At 31.2% G+C, this 17,587-nt stretch overlaps 2 protein-coding genes across 2 annotated transcripts in view; one reads left to right on the forward strand and one right to left on the reverse strand.

Moving 5' to 3' along the window:
* The window catches only part of LOC113401575 (PAS domain-containing protein cky-1-like), a 129,367-nt gene that overhangs the window by 32,477 nt on the left and 79,303 nt on the right, over positions 1-17,587 (reverse strand). Inside the window, exon 6 of the mRNA XM_026641545.2 lies at positions 10,676-10,849. Within this exon, the coding sequence (XP_026497330.1) occupies positions 10,676-10,849 (174 nt within the window). The remainder of the gene's footprint in view (positions 1-10,675; positions 10,850-17,587) is intronic.
* Positions 2,358-5,818, forward strand: LOC135193874 (uncharacterized). The gene is made up of 2 exons (XM_064218131.1): positions 2,358-2,369; positions 5,172-5,818. Exons 1-2 carry the CDS (start codon positions 2,358-2,360, stop codon positions 5,730-5,732), a joined length of 573 nt encoding a protein of 190 aa, XP_064074201.1. The 3' UTR covers positions 5,733-5,818.

Raw genomic sequence — 17,587 nt, forward strand, 5'->3', positions numbered from 1 at the left:
TATGCATTGCATCAAGTTTTATACAAAGTTCTTGCATAAGGCCTGCTTTTTATAACTTAGTGATAGAGTCGTGACGTGGTGACGTCACATGATGGCTGCGTGGCGTGCGCGTGCGCGCGTTGCCCGAATTCACACCAGCAACACGACTCGATCGTTCAAAACATTTCGTTTTTTATCCCTTCGGCCATTGCCATTGTCAGTGGTGATATATCTCTGTCTTTTATATATTTATTGAATTCTACGCCTGTCCATCCGTTTCTACGTACACATAAAAGACTAAATTATTGCATAATAACTGTTTAACACCTTTATTTGTATAAATAAACATGGACGTAAAAATAACACTTTAACATAGGTAATACATTACATCTCACACACACGGATAAACTTCATTTTCTTTAAAACAGAACTAACACGTAGATATATCCCGTCACACATACAAACCCATAAACAATTATTCACACATACATAACGAGAACATTAAACTGCAAAATATCGATTGACAAAGCGAAAAATAAGCCCATTAAATCACACACACGGTCACACGTCCCCACAATACTATACAGTATGCAAATATAACATCTTAATATAGAGTGCGGTGGCTCGCAGTTTTGTTATTACAATCAGATGAATTTACATTTCATAAATAAATGCATCTCGGACTGCCCTAACGACGCCACACTGAATGTTTTTGCCGCATAAAATGTGCGAGCGCCTTAATTTAAATAAGACATGCACAGGATGCTATGGTGTGAATTTCAGATGCTCGCTTTTAAGTACTGGGGATCATAAAATGCATGGTTACTCCTAGTTTTAGTTGCATCATTCAATTACCTCATTCAAAATTATTGATTTATTTTACTTTTGTAAATTATAAAACCTAGGATATATAATTCTATGAATATTGCTTAAAAAAATTATTTATCATTCAGATCTGACAACTGAGCCTCGACATAACTTTATAAGGGAATTCTATTTTATTAATACTTTATGGAACATTAAATATTATATGACGAAATAGTTATGTTCACTTTTCCGTCATATGTGCATCATGCTACGGCACTTTCGTTTTTCATGATTCTAGCTTATGCATAGCACATACTTACTTCAAATTTTGTTTTTGAGCGAGGCATATGTATCTCTTGGGTTATTGACAAACTAAATAATGCATACAATTTCAATTATAATTTAGCCACCAATATAACAACATCCATTCTGACGTTTAAATAAAAATCGCCATATTGAATTAAATTTATTTTCATGTAGGTAATAAAGTATTTTTTACACGAGAGATTAATGTACATTTGTACATTTATATTTCTGTATTTCTAATCAATATTATCCTTATTTGTCCAAAGATCGCATAACCAATTCATTTCTTAGTTGGTGGTACTGTTTATTCATCCAGTGATTCAGAATGCATTAAGTGTTGCTGAGTATTCAGAATAACTCCTGAGTTCCTTTTCGAGTGTCGTTGATTATTTAGAATTAGTTCTTTTACTTATCGAATCAAATTTTACCGTTATGCATTCGAATAATCTTGTAAAATAACGATTTGACTAAAGTATATTTTCATATTTATTTTTGTATGAATCGAATTTATTTGCAATATACCTAAATTGTTTAAGAAAAAAAATATTCTGTTTAATTAAACTAAAATTGCCCAATAGAACGTAGCATATTGAACAATTAAATATTTGTACGGTATATTATTTTCATATATTATATCGTATACAGTAAAATAAACATTAAGACAATTGCAGTAGTATCTCCAAGGCTCTATTTAGTTACATCAACCCAATTACTGGCGGCGTACGTTTAAACTTTCTACCTTAATTGATTCTAATGGCCTTAAATATTTATGTCATAATTTACCACCCATTAAAAATGTTTTATTTAAATAAAAAAAAATATTTATAGTTTTAAATTGCATATTTTTTCAATTATATCTATTTTTGATACCTTGATATAGAATATAAATACGTGTCGAATATGAGCACAGATAGACGTAAAATATCAAGACATTTTGCGGCTAACTTAACACACGTTACGAATGAAAAAAAAAAATTATTTAAGAGTTCAGACCGTTTAATATATCAATAACACGCAATTTCGACCGCATGGATTAGGCTATTCAAGATGTACAGAGACATATTATTTATTCTTGTTCTCACGGACGCTATAAAAATCAAGTTATAATTTTACAGAACCTCCGAACCGACACGTAGGTATATTAATTCAAATAATGACCGTCTCAATGAGGCTTCTTTCGTCACAGCGTATAGAAAACATCAAATACATATAATTAGAGGTATCTATAAACTACGGTAATTGTAACCGTCTTCTTTAATTACGATATGGCATCGAAGGTGAGGTTACGTTGTGAAACATTTATTTCATTTAGGAGGTGATGTGATCGATTGCTTTTTAGTTTTTTTTGTAAATTTGTCTATGAATTCATGCGTTAAAAATATTCTAAAGTTGCATGTCTGATATCAATCGTACGAATTGACTGTAATTAGTTTACGAAATATTGATGATTTATCATTTGATTTCCTCGATACTATTTGTTCGGACGTTGAATAAATATTTTTCGCCTGCATACTGACAATCTTTAAAGTTTACGAAATAAACAAACTGGTAGTTAGTTTTTTTTTTCGTTTTTAACGTGGCTGAGTCATCCAACCATTCGGTTTTTAATTTTATATCAAATTAACAGTAGCGTACCTTCGTAAGTACATAGATGTTTATTTGTAGTTGTAAACGTTTTGCTGTAGGTGTTTTCAATTAATTTGTTTGTCACAAAAATATATCTTATAAATATTTCATATTTGTAATTCAGTTATTAATAAAGGGTTTTGTTTCCTTCTCAAGAGTGGTACATTAAGCTATTGTTCAGTTCGTAGAGATTATCACATAAGGCATTAACATAGCAAATTACATAAATAAATTACATGTAATTTTTGAACACATATATAGTAGATTAACTTAAATAGCTAAATATTAAAACACTGAATATATATATATATATATATATATATATATATATATATATATATATATATATATATATATAAAATTAAACGGAGCCCAAAATCTTAGCATCAAACCGGCTACATTTCTAAAGTTACCTAAGCGTTTTATGCTTTAAACTCTGAAGGACTTATAATTCATATTTAAAATCTTAAGGTTAAGAAGAGAAGCATATAAATCAACATAGTCTCGCATACAAAGATTTCTAAATTACAATAATATTATAATAGTCTATTATACTTGTTATAAAGACCGATGACGAGCCTCTGAATACGCTGTTAATATTCTTCCGACCTTTCATATTTGCTTTACGTTTTTTTTTTATTAACACACGCGGCACTCGCCAGTATTTATTTTTTATTTTTAAGCAAAGACCTCTTGTACAATATCCTAAAAATAGTTAAAGTTTAAAAGTTTTAATTATATTTTATTGTTTAATAAGAATTATATTAAATTATTTTTATGTGAATTGAATGGATGTAGCTTAACATCTTTAAAACTGCATTATTAAGATAAGTAAAAGGGTTTAATAAGCGTTTTCCATTTTAAAACTAAACATTTATGTATATTTTAGTCTAAGTACAGATATATGAATACCGTGTTATTGGTTGAATAGATAGGAATGTTTTCCTCTGTACGATCCGAGCCGTTATTGTAATATGGAATAAGATTAGTACACTGAAACCGATCGTTGTACCGTTCGCAACATAAAGTATATCATAATAATATTTTTACAAGCTTTTATTGATTTAGTTGATGTTAACTTCAATTGTAAGTTTTAGTTAATATGGGATAGTCAATCATATAATATTCAGCATAATAATCTACTTGTGAGAGAATTTCAGCCTAGGCATGTGTGCTTTAGTACGCAATGATTGTGCATTATTTTTCCCCTTTGTCTCATAGTTCGCTGAAACAACAACGACTTGACTGGATAGTGATCCTACGTAGAACAATCATTAGAGTGTAATACTGGCAACTCAATAATTTCTTACTGGTCCTAGCTCCTAGATCCCTGGTCAGAACTTGGCATTTTAATACAAATATGGGATTCTGCAGTTAAAATTACCATCACACATGTCTTTCTATGTGCTGTTAACTGTATCTGTATATCCCAAAAAATAACAGCTATGGCAGGTCGTTCATCACAAATAAAAAAATATAAAACTTTTTCTGCTGACTCTACAAATAGATACATTTCAAGCAGTTGCACAAGTTTCTTTTGTCATTGTATAATGATGCTTAACGTTTGTGATGTTTTGTACGTTGGAATGTGCTTCGATTAGACTTATGTGCCATACAGAAATGGATTATTCTCTCACTAATAACCAACGTTGCTTCATCATTTGATGCCTTAAACGCCCTTATTCTTTCACATTAAGATCTATATTTGCTTGTGAATTAACTAATAAGTGCAAATGTGGTTAGATTTCCTGTGGTCGTGTGATCGATGGCTTGTGACGGTAGTCTATGTAAGTAGGTGATGTTCGTTAAATTTTGTTGTAATTGATTAAGGGAAAAATTTATTTTGATTAATTACATAGTTGTGTCAATTAATTTTAAATCAGATAAAAACATGAATAAGCTTTTCATTTTAACAACTAAAAAGGTTAAAGTTGTAACAAAAAATAACTATTTAGTACTATTCAATGAACTATTGTTAGTTACTCAAAGACAAAAAATACTGAATACGTTTTACTTATTGCGAAGAGTTTTCCTTTTGTAGTAGGTATATAAGTATATCACATCGTACAAACCCATTTATTTTATTAAACAATAAATCCTATTCAAACAAATGTGTCTATAAAAATGTACATAAAAAAGTCTTTATATGTGACGGGTGGAAAAAAAACAAACGCTAATCAACCTTTTAATAATCTGTAATTTGTATTTGACAATCAAATACATATTACGCAATTAGATGAAGCAAAAAAATGAAAACAATAATAATTAATCAGCATTAATAAAAAAGATAAAAGATATTTCATTAGTTAATTATCTAATTCATATCCTTGTTCTTATGTGTATGATTTTTTTAATTGTATTTTGTGTCTACAATTTGCCGTATATAATATTTTATTTTTGTGATGTTAATGATAAAAATATTGAGATATTTTTGCCTGTTATCATACACGCAGTGTGTTCTTGATATATGTGATGAACATCTAATACATATTGCTAGTCATTTATCTCAAAACGACTGCCGTAAACTCATAGCATCGCTGCGATATGAGTCCTATGAAATGCCTACAAATTTAACAGAAGACGAGACAAAAATACCAAAAGATATTCCTTGTATTAAACTTCTGTTCGACTATAGCAACGGAACTGAACCATGGCAAGGTGAAAACAAGACACATGAACAAATATCACGCAGGCTACGTCAAATAGGCAAGAGCGATTTAGCCGATTGGTTGGGAAAGGCCGTTTTCCATCAGTTCGCAAAAGATATTAATGATACGCTACTCCAAAATCCATTTGCGGAATATCGTACTCAGAGTGCACTTAACACTAAATTACTCAATGATAAAGAGACGTTCGTAGAAGCCGAATGGGATAACATTGATATTATGTTATGGATGGTCTTAGCTGGTTTACTTGTAAGCTTGGCTTTCTCGTGTTGTCGTATTTTGTATCTGTCCTGTGCGAGAATTAAAAGGCGTTCAACAAATGAGGAGACGATACCTCTATTGAAATAAGCAAAAGCATTACATAGTACTTTTTTTATAAAGTATACACATACATACATATCTATAGTTTTATAAATATATTTCTTCTAAATTACATTCGAATAAACTGAGTTTCAGAACACACCTCATTATATGACCTACGATGTAAGGATGTATATGACGAACGAAGTATTTCATAATACAGTCTGGTATTAAACTAACATATAAGCATAATTGCAAATCGAGAAAAAAATCTATACAAGAAAGTAATCGAGTGAAACGCATTATGGTACCTAAATGTCCCTCCGACCACGACCTGGCCACTAACAAGGCGGTTTCGGGATTGCGCGTACGGCATCGCTCGTGTCATCTCGGCCAGTCCTTGATAAGCCTCATTAGTGGCCGTCTTAACTTCATCAAGCGATACAGGAGGTACTCCCGACTAAATGGGATTACGTTAATAGTTACGTACAACTTACAAGCCTTTAACGACATTTAACTTTTGTAACTGTTTGTTGATTGTGAATGTCAACCATTGTTTTTATTATCTGTTTCCTAATTAGTACAAACATTGTATATTTTGTAATATATTCAAATGAAACTTGAATGGCTAAGATTTAGCAACAACTTGTTTTTAACTATGTATACCTACTTACACGTGTATGATTAAATTAATCCCAAGCGGATGCATTATAGTTTTCAAGGTATAATATAGACTAAAATGTTTAATGGAATTGGGAGTACGTTAAAAATAAGTCTTTGCTTTATAAAATGAGTATGATCCCAGGTCTGTAGCGTCTAATGAATGCCATATCAGACAGCCCAGTAATGATAAGACACCATTAACAGCTCGGACATTTCTCTGCCTCAGTTTCATTGCTATGCTGATTAAATCGATTATGAAATGGCTCGTATAAAGTAACCATTATTCAATATCTATTTATCATAACGCATTTATCAGGACCATTCATTTTAAAGGGATAAATTTTAATAAAAACATTCATAACCGTTTTACTTATGATATTAAATTAATTCGACGATTTATTTGTACAACCTGGTTTTGAAAGTTTGCGCTTACTGTGGTGGGAAATATTTGACAGTGCAATAAATCTATATCGTATTTTAAATTTAAATGACCTAGCAATAAACAAAATCGTTGATCTTGATGGATTTCAACTTGAATTCATGGAACAGGTTGCAGTCAAACTAGCGGCAATTAGTGAATAGTTTCCATCATAATGTTTCGATCAGATTTTAATTATTGTGTTTATTGTTTTATTTACAACAAAACAGCTTGTCAGTACAGAAAGTTTAATGTTAATTACTAATTAAAATTAGTTAAATATTACTCTGTTGTTGTTGTTGTTGTTGTATTTATTGTTGCTAAGTGTTTCTATAACACTCTATTGAATCTTAATCCTCGCATCAAGTTCTATTTGTGAATACCTAAGTGTGTTGATGGTTGGAGTCGGAGCATCGTATAATTAAAGTTTGACTCTCTGAAGCAATTTGCTGTACACGTAGTGTGTACCCAAGATGATAAATAGAAACGATTAGCCAGCAAACGTGGGACATTTTACGCTTAGCAAAAACTATATGATATTCGATGCGCAGACGCAGAAACAAAAATATGCAATAATAAATCGGAAGCCACCACAAAAATATTTGTTTATTACACAATATGCTTTTTAAATTGTACTCTCATAAATAGTGTTATTAGTATATAAATGTGTAGGTGTTGCTTTTTAAAACAAATGATAATAATATACTTGAATCTTTGCCTAAATTCAAAGACGCTACTTTAATCGTACTGTCTAATAAAAAAAAAACATTAAATAAATAGAGACAAAGAGATCTAACCGGACTGATGACACTATTCTAAAAAAATTACTACGGTTCATACTATTATATTATATAACTTATTTAAATTACTTCATACTAAATAGTACAAAGTTTTAGTTTGTTTGTTTTTTTGTCCGGATTCACTTAAAACTTCTTAACCAATTTATATGAAACTCGTAATATTAGATTTAAGATATAGTATATTATGTAATGTATAATTGATAGTAATTTTCAATTAGACAACAAGAAATTAACATAGAATCGTCAAAAATGAATGAATCGCGCGAACAAGATATATCACTACAATAATAATTTAAAAAAATATAATGTCTTAAAATCTCGATGTTATCCGACTGAAGTCAGAGCTAGTTGCTAGTATTTATTGTAAAGATCGAGTCTAGTGTCTACACTGCTGTTAGCGGAGTAGCACGTGCGGTTTGAATATTAATTGGAGACAATAAACTTGAAACTGAGAGCGTTTGTTATTTTGCACTCTCGTCTTATATCTAGAGCCCACTTATTGAGTGTGGGTGTACTATAAAACACGCTAGAATATGTGCTAGGTTTATTTTTTGTAGTGCGCCATCCGGTAAAGTTTTATTTGTGTCTTTATAAATGTCTTTGATTTAAATATAGGGAAAAAATATGTGTTCGTTTTTAATTATAGTTGGTCCGTGATACGGTGTAACTTTTAAATGTTTTAATCTCTGATTTGTCTCTTTCTGTCATTGTTGCTTTGACATTAGAACGAAGGAGACAAAGCATTGTCTAACTGTTAAGCTCCGACATACTATTGGCCACTATTAATCAGATGTGAAAATTTATGGTCGAAGAGTTTAATTAATTTGTTCTTTTTGGAACTCTCACTTTAGCAGAGACGTAACAAAAATATTTTTAATACAATTTAATAACATAGTATTTTAGTATAATATTCGCTACGAAACACATTAAGCTGATTACAAATCATCAAAGGTTTACGACCCTCGGAGTATAATTACAGAAAACTGGTCAAACTTCACACCATCACTTTCTAGCATAAGTATTCAATTACGTGTAATAACTTCAATATAGTGATGCCTATCAATTTGTTCGTAAAACTGACCTTTTTATTATACTTGGTATTAGGGTTCAATAAATTTATTTATAAATTAAAAATAAAATGATCGTGAAATTCACGTTTGTTACGTTAACATTCTAAATTTAAATCGGATAAAATTGCGAAGCACATATACTTATATAATAATATGTTGTACCAGAACCCTCTCCGAAACTAGAAGTCTAGCAGTTTTCAATTAGGCATAACAAAAAAGCCGTCTCCACATTTATTAGTATGACATGGACTGCTAACTGGTCTGATTGTTAGACATAAAGCCGTAGTACCCGAGGGTCTGGTTGATGAAATAGTTAATGCACCTGTGTTTCTGCACATAATTGTGCATTACAATAGTCCTGCGCAGTTGGCTAGACTACCTTGAGGAGGGCCGTCGGCCAGGAGGACAGTATAGATAAACCGGAAAGGATAAACGAGGAAGATTAGCCGAGTTGGCCCGATGGTTAGAACGCGTGCATCTTAACCGATGGTTTCATGTCCTCGTTTTACATTACATTACATTAGCAGCCTGTAAATTTCCCACTGCTGGGCTAAGGCCTTCTCTCCCTTTGGAGAGAAGGTTTCGAGCATATTCCATCGTGCTGCTCCAATGCGGGTTGGTGGATACACATGTGGCAGAATTTTCCTAACGATATTTTTCTTCACCACCGAGCACGAGGTGAATTATAAACACAAATTAAGCACATGGAAATTCAGTGGTGCTTGCATGTATTTGAACCCGTAATCATCGGTTAAGATGCAGCGTTCTAACCACTGGGCAATATCGGCTCTCGGAATCAGTTCTTTAGAACGATCTTTTTTATTTTTTTGATACCTGATGACCACGGACTTAATAATAAGTAAGAAAAAAAATTAACGGAACCTGATACGGCTACGAGCACAATTTTATTAACTTAAGCGATTTGAAAGTAAACTTGTTAATTAAGTTCTCATAAGTTTCATTTAAAATATCATCTCGGCGGAACCAATGTTTGAGTGACGTTACAATTTCTAACGAGCGTTTGAACGGACAGACGTTATGTAGTTTCAATATCTTGGAGTATAAATTTTAATGTATTAATTAATATACGGAGTATAGATATATTTTTTCATACCTCGTAATCAATTAAGACTTTTTAAAATATGATTGATGTAATTATTTTTTTTCTGGTAAAGCACTTAACATTTGATAGGCTTATATTTTACGATAAAAAAAAAACAATTTTGAAAAGTTGTTAACAAGGATATATTGATGAAATTTAACGCGTCTGATTACGTTTACAGATGTTCTAAATTATATTACCGTATGTAGTGACGGGTATATTTAAGTGTGATTTTCACTCGAGTCGTTTATTTTTATAATGAATTTGTTGTGTTTGGTGGTAGGGCTTTGTATTCGTCTAGGTAGGTACCATCCAATCATCATATACTCTAACGCCAAACAGCGATACTTGGTAATCTTGTGTTCCGGTTTTTATTGTGACAGAGTCAGTGTAACAAAAGTACCGAGAGACGTTTTTTACCTATGTATCTTAGTTCCTAAGGTTGGTAGGGCATTGCCGCTATTAGCAGTAGTTACTGTTTCTTACACTACCAATTCTACGGGCGGTGGTGAGAACTTACCACCAGGTTGCTCATTTGTCCGTTCGACTTCCTATATTATAAAAAAAGAGTACATTTATTTTTAGTTTCGAAGTCTTACTAATTAAATGTTAACAGAAAACCTAGTAAATTATATGTGTAACGGAGTTAACAATGGTGTTGCGGAGCTCAGACGGCATATAAACTTCGCATTCAATGATGACATTATTGTAAATATATCTGTTCCGACTAGGTATTTCGTAGTCGCTATGAAACATGTTAATGCAACATACTTGCATGTTAAACATACATTTATTAATCATTGTTGATTGCTGGTCTAAAACTATGTCAAATTTTCCATTTGCATACTATTTATTCTACAAATAAATTATTTTAAATAAACCCATTGTTTTTATTGATAAAGTTAAACTAGATAGCTATTTAATATGTTAATTCGTACCTTTTGATCTCCAAAACGCATCTGTCTTCGGGCATTCCTCGCGACATTCATCCGACACAAGAATACTCTGTCTTCGCCATCGGTCGGAGCTCTTGACAGCTCCGACCTTACGGCCTGCTGGTCTTGTTTGTCGATCACGTCGTATACACTGTCGCCGTGAATTAAAAGGTCCTCCTATACAAACATAAATGAGAATTAGTTGCATACGTATAAATATAATTACGAATTGAGAAGTCAGTTTATAATCGTTTATATAATTACAATTTTTAAATTATAATGATAATGTAGATTCAAATTGTATTTTTTTTTTTCAATTTGCCATAGCGTAGTCGAATCGTGGCCGTCGCGTGATATTAAAAATTTCTTAAAAGCAGACATAGTAGATGTTCCAGAGGTGCCAGTCCACGATTAAAATAATACTCCTGCGGTCGGCACACTGATGAAAATGTCGATGCAATCTCGCTAAGTATAAGCCTCTTTAAAAATAAAAGCGTTTGCTTTAAGTCTGCGGCGGCGACCTCTTGCTCAGTTTCCGCAATTATTTACCTCTTCCAATCTTTTGTTTTATTTTATATTTCACACAAACTATTTTGACAGTTCTCGTTATTTCTTACGTATTTGTGGTTTCTTGTTTTATAATGTATTGGAAAGTTCTGCTTATAGTAAATGTTACGTCATTAAGATGGAAGGACGTCTGATATGATGTGAATGTAAAGTACAAATATAATTCCCTTATTCGTGTAGTAAGAAACGAGATGAGCAAGAAATATGAAAACTCATTTAATTACATAAATAAAACAGCAAGACTAATAAATAACAGTCTCGTGTTATTATTTATTCTCTAAGGCAATATTTCTAGTAAATATCCGCTATAATTACTAGGTTCTCCCCTTTTAGTGAACAGCTTGGTCTTCAGTTAGACAGGGTTAATAAAATCGTTGCACATTCCCTTTGTTTTCTGCATTATAATAAACATTTTCAATTAACCTAGGTCTGCATTATTAAGTTTAATTAAATCATAGTTCTCATGCAACCCAAAGAAAATTTTCTAGAGTTGCGTTTTGATGTGATAGGGTTGGCAAGTTTAGAAACGTTTCGAAATGATTTACTTTACTAAACATCGTTTACATCGTAATACAATTTTTTACCAGACACACGATATCACGTTATTTAATTTGTTTAAACGAATAACGAAGGTGTAAAAAGGGCTTTACTTTTTGGCTTTTTTTACTTTAGAATATTTTTTTTTCAATTTGTTCGTTTAAGAATATAGTTATAGTATATTCCATCTGTATATTTATAGTCAATGAATTTATTCCATCTGTATTCCATTACATATAAATTAATAACAATCCGAATGACATGCTTTTTCACATTCTATAACAAATTCCAACATTCCGTATCTTCTTTGAGATTGAATGTGAATCACGTGTGGTCGTAATATTAATTTATGACGTTGGCGACCCTATCTGACGTCAGCGTCATAGCGCCCCGCCCACCTGTCGCGAGCGCTCCGTTAAGACATAATTGTGCGCTTGTGCCGATGCCGCCCACGCCGCTCGGGGGCTCTGACGTTCAACGAAAATGTAAATAAAACCACTGTTATAGGGTTAAATGTTAGAATAATTTCTCTATGAATTTGAGATAATGTACGTCGGAAGATTTATAATAAATGTTTATGGTTAAAATCTTGTTACATTCTCACAAACTTTGATTAAAAAATGACAAAAAATTATAGTTAGCAACTTTATAAAAGAGTTATTTTTTATAATGATAATTTTTGTAATTGCTCAATTATTTAATATGAATTAAGTATACATTTATATTTTTAATTTCTCGCTTGCGGGTGATTTAATGTTAGATAATTTAATATTTAACTATCAATTGACAAAGCTATAATCAATAGCCCGTGGCATTTTTACACTACGATTATCTCGTATGTAATCATAAACGAGCCATGCATTATTGCAGCTAATCAACATATTATGTTAATAGTGTTTAGTATATTATTAATATAATATATGTATATGTATATGTATATATAAATTGATTTTGGTATACATATTTGAGATTAATAGACTTCGACGCTGTTTGACCAATTACTATGAAAATTAAGTTAAGTTTTTTCATGGAGTATGTTTTTCTTCCATCCCCTTTGTTTGAATTCGCCACAAGGTTCTGTACATTAAGTTCTATATCGTTCAAGCGGTTGCCATGACAATTGGTATATGGCATTGCATTGCATGACATTTGACGTCAGACGTCAATCCAAGACGTATGGATTATTGTCGGGTCCGGTGTTAGTTTATACCCAAGAAAAACATAGCTGGTATTTTTTATGGTGGACGAGAAAATGGGCCACCTGGTGGTAATTGGTCACCATCGCCCTTGTACCTGTAGAACACAGCAATACTAAGTACAATCAGTACGCATTATTATATGATCTATTTGGATTAGTGTTATCTTCTCTTATAATAATAAGTTAATATCATTTGTTCAATGTTTGATATATTATATTTGTATCAACAAATTTCTGCTACAAATCGCGATAAACATAACTTTGTAATCGTATCGTAAATTTAACTTACAAATCGTATCTGTATCTTGTATTTGAGTCCTGAGGCTGTTTTCAATTACACACGAAAATTAAGGTATTCGTAAATTTATTCAAGTAGGTACTAAATAGGTACTTAAAGTTTTATCGGTTACTTGAAAACACTAAAACTTAAAATACGTATGAATGGTAAACTGTTTTATTAAATTTCAATTTTGTATAAAATTATATTAAATTGTAGTTAGTTGTTTTGTTTCTTGATAATTAAGGTAAATATGATCTAAGATGAGATAATATTAGATTCGTTCGATTAATTAGGAAGGATTAAAACGATTTTAGTATCGATTCCGTTATATTATCGAACAGAACAACCGGTAATACAAAAATTTCACAATCACAAACAAGATGATCTGAGAGCAATCATGTCTATCGGAACATCTGAATGTTGAACTAACGGACTCGACTATTGAGACTACAATACTGTGGAATCAATTGAATATAACGAAATACAATAATATGCCGATATTGAGATAAATACAATTGGCCCACCGCAGACTGTTTGATTGCTAACAAAGACAGTTATTTTTTTTTTAATTCATTTTTGTAATTGTGTAACTTTTTCATTTAAGGAGGAAAATTAAAATGTTTTATGTGCATTTATGTGTAAGTGTGTGTACCAATTTCGTCTTATTTTAACTCACACACTCAGAGAAAAATGTCTTTGGGACTTAGTGTAATATTTTTATGAAGGTTTTCTAGAGTATAAGACTAGAAAGATGATTACCGCTTTTGTTAAAATAACTTAAAAGCTAATAAGATATTGTTTAATATACTTTTAAGTTAGAAGTATATCTTCAATATACAGTAACTACACTTTATTAAACATACATTTGCAACCGACGGTACAATTCTCTCTAACATATTTCAATGTCTTATTAATAACCTTACAAAATACTTCACAATTCACAGCTAATAAGTCATTCGTACAAATATTTATTTAGTTAAAAATTTTATAATAATTAACATATTACACTCGTCAATCAAATGTATGTTATACACATACGAACATACAAACAAGCCTCCGGATATATGATATGTAGATTAATAGTCGAAAAGAGATCGCTGCCTTAATTGTGTTACAAATTAATGTTTGTCTTGATATTGATTTATTACTTTCCAGACGTTGATGTGATTAATTACTAGTTATATTTAGTTCCGTACTAGATAATATTATGTCGAAATTTTAAAAGGCAATTTATTTCATAAAATCAAAATACGCTATTCAAGTAGGCTCTTACAAGTACTTTTGAATTTTACAGGATTATATTTAATGTAAACAACCAGTTCGGATATTTAACCGAGTACTCTTTTTCACCACATAAATATGACGAGTATAAAATCAATACAAATGCTTTTAAATCATCCATATAATCTCGTATTGCCTAATATAACTGATTTATCAATATATTTTACATTAGATTTGAATTTATTCATTCGCAAAGTAAAAATAAAAATTCCTGAATAATTTACTATTTAGTTCTCTAAATCATTATATAGTTACTAACTAACTTCTACTGACTATTTTCTTAAGAGTGGTTGGCAAGATTACGAAAATGTTTTGTTTTTTTTTTTAATTTAAAGTAAGTAAGTAAGTAATGAATAGTTTAAGACATGAATATGTCCTGATTAACAATTGCAGTGTGTCCTTTTTGCATAAAATATTAGTTGTATGTTATTAATATTTTATATCCAATAAACAATACTGTCATACATTAATAACACTTTACGTAATACAATAATAGATAATAGATTACTTATATTTAATAGTTAGCTAGCAATTAAAGCCATACAGCAACTTCTATTAGAATAAAGATAAACTCAAAAGATGGCAGTTATTTTAATTAAAATAAAAAAAAAAAAATCTTTTAGGTATATTTTTTTTTATTAAAATATTCTGATTTATGTTTTTTTTTCGAAGTAAATTAAATGAATATTACAAATAGAGTTTTCTACTTTAAACAAATTATATATGATATAAAAAAATATTACGAAGTTTGTTTTGTTCCGAAATGTAGTGTGTAGTTTTCTTTAAAAAAAAACAATAATTCTTACAATATATACATATTAATAAATAAAAACTCTTCATTAATTTAATTATATTATTATGAATATGGATGGGATAGTAGCATTTAACAATACATCGACAACCAAAACTTACGGCTCTAGAACTTGACGAGGAAACAGACAAACGTTTAGAAATACAAAAGAGTTACACAATAACAATGATAAATTTGTATCGCTCCGGGCGAAGCTTCGCCTGAACGTACTAACCATTATAGAAAGAACTTCCCTGCCGCTTTCTTGCTATGTAACATTAGACGAAATCGGGGTGTAAGTGTTTAAATTCGTGGATCGTTTTAACATGGTACGTTTAATAACAAAGGTACTAATGATTTACATCAAGAAATCGGCACGGTTAGCGACGAAAGAGCATTGAAGTACACTACATTGTTTCGTTTGCATATTGAATTGTGCGTTCTATTGTTTATAACTCGATTAACAACGTGTGTGGCTCAGGATTTGTGGGGAAAGCTCATGAACGTTGCAATTAGGATGTCTCACTAAGACGGAGTTTTATCGCATATGCATCGTACGCCAGAAGAACCGTTACCGTGATTCGAATATTTGTATAGTAATTACACACACGGATATTTAAGTCGAAATCATTGGTCCGTCTTATCCCACTGCAGGATATAACTGGGCCTTATCCAGAGCACACTTTCTGAAGGCATTTTTCGTCAATCATTCTACCTAACCTGAGGATGTTCTCTCACACGTTTGTCAAGACGTGGCGTCAACTCAAGAACTCGTCGTTATCAAAATATAATACTATGATTTAAAATCGTTGTTTACCTTTTAAGCGTTTCATTTTCAAACTGAAAAATTAATCTTAAGTCTATCTGATAATCTTAAGATTATTCAGATATATCGTTACTGGCTCGAGCTATGAAGCTGAAATTAAATATTGTATATTAAAGTTCAGAGTTTCAAAGTACTGAACAAATAATCCAACTATGTATGTTGCACCTAATATTTTTCTTGTTAAGTAACGTTTCTTTGGTACGATCGCGGTATTGTATTAATAAATGCCATAACTCAAATTAAATGTCAACATTTATTTCCAATTGCTATAATAAATAATTTTAGTCAATATAATTCAGAGACCTTTACTATGAGCGATATAAAGCAACTTCTAATGGGACACGCCCACACAGTAATTTTCATCTTTAAACGCCATATTAACGACGCTGCATTGTTTTTAACTCGATATTTGGATTAAGTACTTATTACCTCTAAAATCTTATCATTAATCTTAATTGCGAAATAACAATAAAATATTGCTTAGGCGTTTCGGGGAAAGTTAAGGTAATTTGTATCTTATGGCTTTCAAATTAGAGTTCAAACTTAATTTAGTTAGATAATAATGATTGGAATCGATCATTACATTACGGGGCTTATAAGAACGGGATCGTGGGAAAATGGCCGATAGCTAAAGTATGGGATTGAGATTTTTAATATCAACAATGATTTCTTTACTCGGTAATGACATTAAATAATAATATAATTATATCCGATAGGTACCGTTAAGGAATTAGAGTTTGATTTTTTTTTTGATAAAACTATACCAAAAGAAATAGAATTAAAACAGGCAAAGGAGAAAGCAATCGTAATCAATTTAAACTTGCCCTATACAAAGAAATCTCGTCGAGGGCACAAATCGACGGCGAAATTGCATTGAAAATAGATTCAAGCTATTTTCAATTGAATTTCTATTAATTTTTCATTCATCAATAAAAAAATAAATAGATTTTAATAAAATGTACACTTTTCATTTATTATGAGGTCAGATACATAGATTATAGTACACTGTAGTAGGTCCCATCAGATTTTACCGCCAAACGGCAATACTTAGTATCGTTGTGTTCCGGTTCAAAGTTAGTCATTCAGTGTAACTACAGGCACAAGGGACAGATGTAACTCCCCAGGTTGGTAGCGTATTGGTGATGCAAAGAATGGTTAATATTTCTTACCGTACTAATGTGACGGTGAAAGAAACATGTCCGGAAGAAACTTCTGGTTTCTAACAAGACCGTTAAATAACATTTATTGAACTGACACATTTAGAATCGTACAACCACCTGTTGGCAAAGCGGTATTTCAGTCAACATTTGTATCAGAGCGGGTTTATCAATCCGTCGGCTCCTATCTTACAACATCAGACAAACGGTTCTGATCACAACAAGATGTCGGGCCGTTCAACCGAACAGTTTGACAACTATTCTTGTTGACTCCTTATA

Source organism: Vanessa tameamea, chromosome 20 (genome assembly GCF_037043105.1).
Source record: "Vanessa tameamea isolate UH-Manoa-2023 chromosome 20, ilVanTame1 primary haplotype, whole genome shotgun sequence".
Lineage (NCBI taxonomy): Eukaryota > Metazoa > Arthropoda > Insecta > Lepidoptera > Nymphalidae > Vanessa > Vanessa tameamea.